At 40.1% G+C, this 11,820-nt stretch overlaps 1 protein-coding gene and 1 long non-coding RNA gene across 3 annotated transcripts; both read left to right on the top strand.

Annotated features, from left to right (window-relative positions):
• The first annotated feature begins 168 nt into the window (after positions 1 to 168).
• On the top strand, positions 169 to 2,658 carry LOC143522543 (uncharacterized). Its single transcript, XR_013133047.1, has 3 exons — positions 169 to 1,360; positions 1,644 to 2,208; positions 2,337 to 2,658. It is a non-coding gene; the product is annotated as an uncharacterized LOC143522543 (long non-coding RNA).
• A 916-nt stretch (positions 2,659 to 3,574) lies between these two features.
• On the top strand, positions 3,575 to 7,726 carry ccdc25 (coiled-coil domain containing 25). Of its 2 annotated transcripts, none has more exons than XM_077017827.1 (9): positions 3,575 to 3,631; positions 4,733 to 4,780; positions 4,866 to 4,905; positions 5,707 to 5,758; positions 5,862 to 5,937; positions 6,025 to 6,128; positions 6,258 to 6,460; positions 6,626 to 6,671; positions 6,812 to 7,726. In XM_077017827.1, the coding sequence occupies exons 2-9, from the start codon at positions 4,759 to 4,761 to the stop codon at positions 6,839 to 6,841; spliced, it is 573 nt and encodes a 190-aa protein (XP_076873942.1). In that variant the 5' UTR covers positions 3,575 to 3,631; positions 4,733 to 4,758; the 3' UTR covers positions 6,842 to 7,726. The 2 variants fall into 2 exon arrangements, with proteins under 2 accessions (XP_076873942.1, XP_076873941.1); XM_077017826.1 differs by lacking the exon at positions 3,575 to 3,631 and adding an exon at positions 4,189 to 4,423.
• The last annotated feature ends 4,094 nt before the right edge of the window (positions 7,727 to 11,820 follow it).

The following is an 11,820-nucleotide window of genomic DNA, read 5'->3' as shown; positions in this document are numbered from 1 at the left end:
AATGTATAATAATGAACTTATTATTAAAGGGAATAACTTTATTACTGAAATAATATTTTTAGTAATATGCGTAATAAAATTCTATAACCACAGTAGGCCTATGTTTTTAATTTTTTTACTTAGACGTTATGAATTGAAGAATCTAAATGACGTCACAATACATGACGTTGTTAATTAGTAGAATTCCGTTTCTATAGTAACGACATAACACAACATAACCGAACGTATATAAGGCCGTAAGGCAAGGTAGTCCACACCAGTAAGATATTTGTTGAGAAAGAGGAAACATTGTACAGCATCACAGCTGAACATTCAACCAATTAATACAGTAGTGGACAGTGGAGAGTGGGATAAGAAAGAAGATGGACTGCAGTATAAAGAATGCAATGGAAAGTGAAAATCTGAGAAGAAGTGGACAGGAACAAACAAAGGAGGACACACAGATGCTAAGTGAACAGGAGGAGGTGTTCAATATGAGAGTTGAGAATATGATATCCATGATAAACAAAGCCACAAATGAAATAATGACAGAGAAAATAAAAACCAGAGAGTTGGTCAGTAAATTCGAGAAGATAGAAAGGAAGTGGACAAAAAAGAGAGAAGAAATGAAGGACAGACATGAGGATGGATGGATGGAGGATGAAAAGAGGGTCATTGAAAAGGACAGGAAGCTAATGGAGGAGGAGTGTATAAAAGAGATCGGAAAGATGGCTGAGTACACAACGAGGGAGGAGCTGGAGAAGATCAAACTTAGGCAGGAGATCTACTTGTACCAAGAAAATGAAAAGGCAAGGCTGAGGGAAATAGAAGAACTTCGGCAAAAGTTGGACAAACAAGTGGAAAAGATGAAGGAGAATGAAAAGATAAAGAGGGAGCTTGAAGAAAGAGAGAAGGTGAGGCAGCAAGAGCGGGAGAAGGAGAGAAAAACACTGGTGAAATGTCGGAAAGAGGTGGATAAGATGAAGTGGGAAATAGAGCAAGAAAGGAATAGGATGAGGGATGAAAGGAAGAGAGAGCAAGAAGAGTTGACAAGAGAGAAGGTTTTATACCTCCTGAAGGTGGAGCAAATGATGGTTAGTACGATAAAAAAGATGGAAGTTAAAAAAGATGGAAAACCTGAGGGCTCTTGGAAGAGAACGCTGGGACGATGGTGGAAGAGTTGGAAGAAGACGAACCATGAGCACTGCAGGAGCCAGGAGAGCAGCGTCCAAAAGGACCAAGACAAAAGCTCAGCTAATACAGCAGAACTCTCGTCCTGCCCCGGCAGAAGCAACCCAGAGAGTCATAGCTCTGCAGACCGAGGAAAGGAGACGAGAAAGAAGAGCATATGGCAAAAATGGTTTAAGCGCTGAAATGAAAGGTTAGTAAACGAACCTGTGCCCTAGAGAGATTATAAATAATATTATGACATTGAATAATAATAATAATAATAATAATAAACACATTTTATGAACTTATTCATTTTTGTTTTATTCACTGAAATTCAATGACAATACACCATGTACACACCATGATTAGCTTGCCGGAGACTCATGCTAATCACTGGCACGTGAGCTATGTATGTTTAAATAAACGGTTGTTTAGATTGATGTTCACATACTCAACTAGCATTTTATATCTTTTCTTGCATGCTTCTACCCAAGACGATTCCATACAAGCGCCTAGGAGATGGTCTGGGTTGCCAGTGGATGTGCTGATACCCGGGTTGGATGTGCCATTGCCGCAGAGGACGTGCTGATACCAACTCCTACCAGAGGTTCACCATCTGCACTGAAGGGACTCTGACTACTTGGCCTGAAATGAGAACCATGAGCACTGCAGGAGCCATGAGAGCAGCGTCCAAGAGTTCACCTGCCGCTCATCACGCCTCCCCTTCGCATCTATTTAAGCTTCCCCCTCACTCTTCAGGGTTGTGAAGTATTGGTGCCATGCCACGTACCAAGCGTTCTCTCCATGTTACTGCCTCCCTGTGTACCAACCTCTGCTCTCCTCCTAGACCTCGTCCCCCGCCTAGTCCCTCTGTACCTCCTGGCTTCTGTCTCACCGGTGTGACCCTGGACTGTCCTGACCACGATTACAACACTCCTCCACAACACACCTTGAACGGAGTAACTGACCTGTTTGATAGCTCTGTGATCATTGTTTCAATAAAGACGGCTATTATCTGCACTTGGATCCTTGTCTGCCTGATTAGTACGTTACAGAAAGGTTAGTAAACAAACCTGTGCCCTAGAAAGATTATAAATAATATTATGGCATTTAATAATAATAATAATAATAATAAGAAACACATTTTATGAACTTTTTAATTTTGTTTGGATGTGCCATTGCCACAGAGGACGTGCTGATACCAACTCCTACCAGAGGTTCACCATCTGCACTGAAGAGACTGTGACTACTTGGCCTGGAATTAGAACTACAACTATAACTATAGAACTACATTTGGATTATAAACACAGACTTCTGCTAACGGGCCGCCCAATGGAGGATGGGTTCCCTTTTGAGTCTTGGTCCTCCCGAGGTTTCTTCCTAATCCCCACCATCATAGGGAGTTTTTCCTCGCCACTGTTGCCTCTGGCTGGCTCATTAGGGATTTGGATCCATACAATTGTAAAGCTGCTTTGTGACAAAATGTGTTGTAAAAAGCGCTATATAAATAAATTTGACTTGACTTGACCATGTTACAATCATTATGATATAATATATAATATATATATAATGTAATAATTTTTTTAAAGCATTCAAGTGCCTCTCCAAAATGAATTATGTCGCTAGTCTCGCGAGAGTGGCAACCTGCAGTAGCCGAGTGTCAGTTCTCGCGAGATTAGCGCTGACAGCGGGAACAACAAACCCGAAAAATTAATCAGAGATGGATGAATGTAACGAGAGAGAAGGCGTTTCTACCAAAAGTGAAGACTTCGTGTAAAATATAAGGGGTCCTGGACCTTGATTTTGTCCTTGGTTTAATACACTATTAAATAGTAATACTATTAAATAGTAATAATAACTTAAATAATATAATAATTATAATATAGAAGAAATACATTTGTTTTGCATTTTTATAGTAGGTAGATCATTTTGACTTGGTCATCGTATAAGTAGCTCACAAGCTGAAAAGGTGTGGGTACCTCTGGTCTAAACAAACTATGAAACGTAAAGGTGGCACTGAAAAGCTGAGAGAAATAAAGAAAAGCTGCAGAGGTTACTCACTGAGTGAACAATGTAGGTTTCAATAGCTTTCCAGTTGTTTTCCCCCTATACTTTCTCAGGGTCAAGTTTTTAAGTTTGTTAGTTATTTTGATGTGCCACTATATGGCTTTGTAATATATATATAATATAGTGGGCCAGTCTGTCAGGAACTCCCTGGCCACTTTTTCTCCCCAGTCCGCCCCGGTTTGTATTCATATTGAATACAATAAATAATTTCAATAAATTAGTTGAAATTGTGTCATGGCGGTGAGTGTCATGAGCAGGGCTCTCAAGTTTTGGATTCATGTCAGAGTGTGAGAGTTGTTGACGGGGGGTGGGGGGGGGGGGGGGGGGGGGTGGCGAACGTAAGTTGTTGAGCGGGATGGGAGTTTGTATATCGCGATCGATCGCCAGTGGAGGGCGACATAGATATGGATCGGAGGTAAATAAACTAGATTTTTTTTCTCGCCGTGTGAAATCGGAAGTGTGGCGTGTGAGCGTGTGAAGACGGTCAAATGCGCGTGTCACACGCTCAATGCGTGAGACTTGAGAGCCCTGGTCATGAGCATGATTAAGATCCACTGTTAAAGTTGGACAAACATGATGCATTTCTCAAGTCAACAAAGCACGTCTTAGACGTCTCATTCGCGTTAGTGCTCTTTACGTTTATATCTGAGAATAACATGTGAATAGTAAGCATCAAAACAACCAAAGAAAACGGTTTCTGATAAGAAACCCGTTACCCACCATAAAGAGTAGGTTGGCTACGTTAATTATTTGATTCAGCTGCTAAGCTCGTGAAAAAAACGTTAAAAATCGAAAAAAAAAACAATTAGAATGCCTACTAAGAAAAAAATACACACTATTATTTTACAATAATATTATTTTATTTCAGTGTTTTAACGTTTACGTTTTAACTTGAATCTTCAATAAACAATACTTTCGATTTATTTATGCGACAAAAAGAAAAACACCGGCGCATTTGTATGACGTCGTGTCCGAAAAGTCTTCCGCCTTTGCCGCTTTCGCCCCAGCTCGTGTCACCATGTTGACGAGTGACCCGTTTCGATCATAGCGCATGAAAACACCGAACCTGCAACGTTAGCTGACGAAGTAATATGATGTTGGATGCGTATCTCTAAAACATATTTCCTGCGATCAGATCCGTTTTGTTAGACCAGGAGAACATTTTCCCCAGAAGCGGAGAAAATGGTCTTCTACTTCACCAGCGCCGGTGAGCCAATGTTCATTTCAAACGTTAAATGTAGCATCTTGCTAACTGACATATTATTATAGCCAGCCAACTTAATAAAATGCATTAAAACATGTACATTGGTTTACTAACCCTGTCGTATGCAGTCTGATAGCCAGCTATAGTTAGGTTTAATGACGCATATTAAACAAAAATCTCGATAAATCCACAAATTTCACAAAATGTGTCTACCAATCTATATATGTTTTTATAGTTGGTTAAATTCATTTAAGTATCTGACATTTTTGTTTAGTTTTTTAAGTAATGGTGGTGTTATTTCATGTTTTGCAGTCATCACACCGCCCTATACCATCTACATGGGCAAAGATAAATATGAAAGTAAGTGCTCGTTCACTCGCACATAGTTTCGTATGAACATCCTCCAACAGACATAGCTAATATTATTTGCATCTTTTCTTAACAGATGAAGATCTCATAAAGTACGGGTGGCCTGAGGATATTTGGTAAGGAGAATCTGGAACCACAGTACCTGGCTCCAGCCCTTAAATACAAATCTAGTCTTGAATTTTGGGTCATCACCGGTAAACTGAACGTTAATGATGGTCTACTTATTCAAATAGTTAATCAAACTTGATGGTCACTTTGGCATTGCCATAATCCCAAGGGATTGAGAAGGTGGCAGATCTATAGGAACTGGAACTCAACCTGTGATTTGAATAGCTCTCCAATAGCAGAATTATAACCACTAGATTGTGCATTTACGGGCCAGCAATGAGTACCCCATGTAACCCATGGATTTGTACTCTGTGACTGTACTGCTCACTGCATACCTGCCAAGTTTTTGATTTAAAAATAAGGGAACATTTCTGCTCGTTGCTGCGAGCATTCCCACCAGCCCACCCAAGGTCCAGGACCCCTTATATTTTACACAAAGTCTTCACTTTTTGGTAGGAACGCCATCTCTCTCTCTCTCGTTACATTCGTTTGTTGTTCCCGCTGTCAGCGCTAATCTCGCGAGAACTGACACTCGAGCTACTGCAGGTTGCCATTCTCGCGAGACTAGCGACATAATTCAGTTTAGAGAGGCACTTGAATGCTTTAAATATATATATATTATATTACAATACGGGAAAATATTAATACGGGAGGACGACGGGAAAGAGGGGTAATATACGCTAGTTTCCTGGCCAAATCGGGAGACTTGACAGGTTTGGCTCACTGTAGTTATGTGACTGACTGACAAAAGGGGCACAAGGTGCTCAAAAGTTGCAATAATCAATTCTTTCACAAATCTTAAACTTTAGGTTTCATGTGGATAAACTCTCCTCTGCCCATGTTTACCTTAGAATGCCCAAGGTAGGGATTCTGTTTATCACATATAATTATTTTTATCACCATCGGCTTATTGTTCCACTGACCAAAGCATTTTAACAAGGCTTGTTCGTTTCCCTTCGTATAGGGGAAGACGATAGATGACATACCAAAAGAGGTCTTGATCGACTGTGCCCAGCTAGTTAAGAATAATAGCATTCAAGGTAATGCTTATCGGAGAGCGTGAACACCAAGCTGTGTTTGAACATATTGTGGCTTCATTTAATGGACAATTGCACTGGCACTGACAGGGTGTAAAATGAACAACATAAATGTTGTTTACACTCCATGGGGCAACTTGAAGAAAACTGGAGACATGGAAGTCGGCCAGATAGGTTTTCATCGCCAGAAAGAGGTACATTTAGATCTTAACCAAGAATGTGACTGCAGTAGAAATAGTAAAGATTTATAGTAAAAAATAGTAAAAATTTTAATTTAAGATGGTTTATGTATTAATTTACGATGGCTCACATATAATTGACAGGTCAAAATTGTGGCAGTAGAAAAGAAAATAAACGAAGTCGTCAATCGATTGGAAAAGACGAAAGATGAGCGATATCCTGACCTTGCAGCTGAGAAAGAGTCACGAGACAGAGAGGAGAGGAATGAGAAAAAGGCTCAGATACAAGAAATGAAAAAAAAGGAAAAAGATGAAATGAAGAGGAAAAAAGACCTTGAGGACTTAAGGTATTCTTACTTCAAGGCTAACCTGTTAATGCAGATGGAATTTTATCACATGATTTATATGAGGTATCGGTGATCTGAAAATAAGCATTCACTTGTTTGTCTACGTAATGTCAGTGTAATGCTTTTTAATCAAATGTGCCACTGAAATGGTTGTTTGTATTATAGGAGTTACTCATCACTTATGAAGAGTGACAACATGACCACAAACGAGGTAGCACTTTCTGTTCCTTCACCATTTCTGGATTTTATACATAATTATCCAAATACATGATATATTTATACATATATTTAACACCAAAACATTATTCGTTTTAGCCAATGTGCTATTGTACTTGACTGATCTTTTCACAGGATGGTTATGATTCAGATGACTTCATGTAACCGGAAAAAGGGACCTGCCAGGGGCGGTCAACAGTTTTCCCCACAATTACACAGTCCTGGACACTGCACATGCTCAGAGGAATGCTATAGTGTGCACTCCTGTTGGTTGCAATAAAGGAACTCGCTCACTATACTTTTAAACCTGTACTTGTGCCAATAATGACAGGACTGGATTGTCTTGCTTTCCTAAAAGTAAACTGACCTAAAGTAACATTGGTTGAATTGCATATCAAGGTGCATCTGCTGAGGAGATATGGGGCTGTTCATACATTAAGATGCTGTTTATACATCTGAATTTAGTCTCCGCAAAACTTTTTTTTCTCCTTTTTATTCCTTGAAATGATCCTGTTTCACCATTTCCAGGTTTTTAGATCAGACTGGCTGGCTTCTTCATATAGCCTAATAGTGTTGGCAACCTTGGCCTAGCCTGTATAATTGGATTTCTTGTTGGGTATGAAAGCAAGATGCTAATACAAGCACTTTGCGTCAGTATATAAAACATCTTGTATTCTCAGCCCAATAAATTTGTTGGAGATTCCATTTTCTTTTAGAATTTGATGCAAATACATTATATATCATGTTTTGTTGGTTGGGAGCTGGGTCTTAGTAGCTGCTGCAGCAAGATAATTCCTTCAGTTATGATGGGAAGATAGATTAGCTAACGTGTCCTTGAAAGAGACTGCAGCATTGAAGACTGACATTTAGGAAATTTGGCCCTCAGGTGGAAGCGTGTAATCCACACATGGAAGAACATTTAGCATGTTTGTTTTGTAACCGTTTTAATATTAAATCAACTTGTGTTCACATGTATTATACGAGCCAGGTAGTGTTATAGTGTTATTTGCTTTAGCGAGATTTCATGGAAAATAAAATAGCTAAAAGGTGTTACGTTATTTGGTTCGTGTAATATCGCTAAGCAAACCGACCTGCTTCATGCTGCTGTGCACCATGCTTGGACACTTCAGAATGGCAGGACAAATTGTAGATAGTCTGCACTGTAACTTTAGTAAGCTACCCTAACAAAATACTAGATTGTATGGTGTGATTTGAAACTGGGTAAGTAATGTATGGCTGTGGTGCGTTAATCAAAGTAATAGACTAAACTTGCATGTTCAGCATAGATATTATATTTAGTCCCAACGTGCCACTTGTAAAAGACGAGGCTATTCTTTTTTGCCTCAGTTTTACCTCAGGCTCTGTTCCTGTCTGTTTTGTCACCAGATGCATCTTAAGCATTTTCTCTGTTAGTTAGTCTAGATAGTTCATTAAATTACTGTCTTTTATATATATTCGAACAACTTTGTTCACAGCTGGGGCTTTCTAAAATCGGAATATCAGCAAATAAAGACAGATTAAGTGGGAAAAACGAAGGCCATATCTGACCTGACAGTTACACTTACATTTCAGTTAACTTTCACAGCGGTGCAGACACCGGGCCAGTTTCATAAAAAAGTGGATCTCAGTAAAACGTTATCGTGGTATTAAATAGGCAGTGGAAGGCAGTAAACCACACACTTTGGGCATTTGTGATAACGTGCAAACAAAACCCAACTCGGAACACTGGTAACTGCAAAACTTTTAGTCAAAAAGGAATTCGAGATTAAATCTGAACTTTGATTTAACTTAAAATTGCCCAGAATCATTATCAGGCTTTACTGGCCACGTATGTTTGCACATTGCCTTTTCTATTGTATTAAGTTTTGGTTTTAAAATAATTGACAGTACTACTATTCTTTGTAGTACTGTATGTTGGGCCACTCCGTGAAGAGTAGAGGAAGAACTTGACACTTCCAGATCTTCTGATCCTGCGATATCTCTGCACACCACCAGGTGTCAGCCACGTTCTGCACATATCGGACATTTCGGCGCACAACCGCTTTTTCTGACCGTCAGTGGATATCTTTTAATTTATTAAGCCTGTGCTAGCTAGTTACCGCGCAGTTTATTCATACAATAAAATCTTATTTCAAACTTAAATGGACCGCCACGATAGCCATTTAGTTCAAAAACAAGCAAGGACCATGTCTAAATCTGGGTTTATATTTAATTATGTAATTCGTTTCGGAGTTTAGATGTGTGCTCATACTCAGTTTATAAAGTTTTAAACAGTTGTTATTCACCCGAACATCCCCCACTCCCTACATTACACCGAAAATTCAACAATTTACAATGATGAAATATGAGTAGGCTACTTGTTTTTGAACCAGAAACAACTGGACATGTGAACCAGTTTCTGTGACAGTCCAATTTAGAGTGTAATTCAGCCAAAATAGCTGGAATACTGCAGCATTTGTTGTGGTGCTGACAGGACGGACAGGAGTTGTCCTGAAGCAGGAGGTGTCTGGCAGCACTCAAGGCCAGTCTGGAAACTATGACCATCATCCTGCCACCTCAGATGTCCTGTCTGGGTGGATTGCTCGTGTTTATAGGAAAGATTCTGTCACTGCCAAGCCCATGACATGACCCAGCTATCTTGGTCCTAAGAGCCTTCTCCAAACACATCGCTCTTTTAACCAGCATCTCAAGCAGCAGGATTTTGTATGTAGTAAACATCAGTTGACTGGAAAGCTGATGGTGATTGTTGTGATATTACAGAGTTATTAGACTGGAGCTCTTCACCAAAAATAGATAAATAAATAAATAAAAGTGGCATGTTTGCATTTCTGGCAAACTTTTTTTTTTCCTTTTACATTTTCCCCCCTCAAGATAACTGATAACTGAACAAAATGCCCTTTAATGTTAGTGAATGTTATGGTCTTTGAATGTTGGCGTCTATCAACTGAAATGTCCAGCCTGCAAACCAATCTGTAAAGCACATGCTGTTAGGGTCAGTCAGGCCTTCTGCTTTACAGTGGTGCAGAGATTCCACACGGTGGCCCAACCACACCCCACTGGTCCATTAACTTCTTGTTTAGAAAAAGACAAGCACCCAAGGTCTCTTTAGCAGCAGAAACACACACCAACCTTGGTCAGATGTGCCTCACCTTACAGCTTTGCATGCTCTGTGGAGGACCACACACATATTCAGGAACATATTAAATTTATAGGAATGCCAAGGAACACCAGTGCAGGATGGCGAGGCACGCAAAGTGCCACATAAACTAGGACAGGCCTCTGGACTGTGGTCTCTCTCTGGTTGGAGGCTCTAACAAAAGCAAATAAAGCCATGAAAATGATGCAGGCAGAAGCTTCCCTGCAATGTAAGGAAGTATGGTGCACATGGAGCCAATGGTACAGCGCCTGCACTAAAGGGGAAGGGCTGTGAGATACAACCCCAAACAAAGAAACGGGCTGTTGGAGACTATCCCATATTCAAAACTTTATATATGAGGCTCTCTTGAGCAGGAGGTCAACTCCAGCCTGTTCGGTCTGCACTGCATGGTTTCAGGTTTCTCTACCCCAACATATCTGATCCAGCTCACAAAGGGCTTGTAATCAGCTGGATCGGTCATGTTGGAAGCAGAGCAAACCTGAAACTGCGTAAGGGCAGAAGATCCCCAAGAGCTGAAAACCTCTGGTCTTGAATGATGGATTTCACAATTCCCAATCGCAATGTTATTAGTAGACTTCGTACTGCATTTACTGTCAGCATTCGTCACCCTGCTGACTCACGCGAGAGGCCCGTGACACAGCGATTATAGCGGATCAACAGTGAGGCTCTCAGTCCGGGCCAGCTGGCACCATTACGTCCTTCAGCACTGAGGTATGAAGGCAGCTTTCTGCAGGGGCATGAGATATTGGCTTGATTACTATTCATCATCCTGATACATGTTTTCCATCTTTACAGTAAATCCTGTTGTTTTTCTTGTAGTAAATCAATAAAACTAAGTAAGGTGAAGGTTTACGTGGATCATTTCTGCGTTTTGTGTCCTGAAAGAATAGAAAGTAATGTCTGAGACGTGATTTAATCATGTTTAATAAAAACAGGTCTTGTTGGCATTGAAACATGTACAGGTAATTTTAAGGAGGGCAAAAAAATAATCTTCGTGTAGGCTTTGTCTCATAAATATGTGTGAAACGGGTCAGCCATGGGTTGCAAACAGGAAAACATGTGGATCGCACCATGTGGATCACACAGGGGAAAACATGTGGATCGCACCAGAGAGAGCACATCAATTCCTGTGACATGTTGCGCTCCTGCCATCCAAAAACACCCCCTAGTGTCACGGTTCATTCGAGCCATGATACACACAGGTCATGTGACTCTGAATCTCAGTCAGGCTGGGGTAAATTTCAGAGGCATCATGCCTCTTTCTGAAATCATGGGAGTTTAATGATTTATCTGATTCAGATATGTATATAAGTATAAGTATATATGTAAGTATAAACATAAGTAAGTATAAGTATGTAAGTATAGGGGAATTTCACAATGCCACAATAGCTCTTCACTTGTTTGTCAAATAGAGAGCTTGCGTATTTGTGCACAATATTGTATGAACTGAGGCCCTCAGCGTCAGCATTTTAAATGAGTAAACATTCATGTCTCCATCTCTCAGCCTGATGCAAATATGAGCTGTCAGATGTGCAGCTTAATTAAAACAGCAGCATTATTTGGGCTGGCCAATAAGAAATCCAGCCCCTGTCTGTGGTTGTGAAATTGTCACAAAGAGGCGTTAGTGAAATCTCTGTAGCATGGAGACAATTCTCAAAATACCAAATAAGCTGATTTATTTTTATACATTGTGAAATAAAGCAGTTTTACTATGGTTCCATTGCTGAATAACAAAAGAACATGGGAGTGCTTCTGTATCAAGGTGCCATAAGAGCTTTATATATGGGTGAAAGGTCTGTGCAAGACAATTCAAGTGGACTAACTGTATGAAGTGTGCACTGCCATATGTTTTTGATGATACGTATTCCTGCAGGGTGTTCATATTGGAGAGGAGCTATATGTGACTGTTATATCTGCAGAGAACAGCCTCAAGACCGTATACATACAGATATGCTAATTCACAATATTTCATGCATCTGTGTTTCCA

The sequence above is a fragment of the Brachyhypopomus gauderio genome, chromosome 9 (genome assembly GCF_052324685.1).
Source record: "Brachyhypopomus gauderio isolate BG-103 chromosome 9, BGAUD_0.2, whole genome shotgun sequence".
Classification (NCBI taxonomy): domain Eukaryota; kingdom Metazoa; phylum Chordata; class Actinopteri; order Gymnotiformes; family Hypopomidae; genus Brachyhypopomus; species Brachyhypopomus gauderio.
Note: the sequence above shows the minus strand (reverse complement) of the source record. Positions and strands in the feature narration are given on the sequence as shown.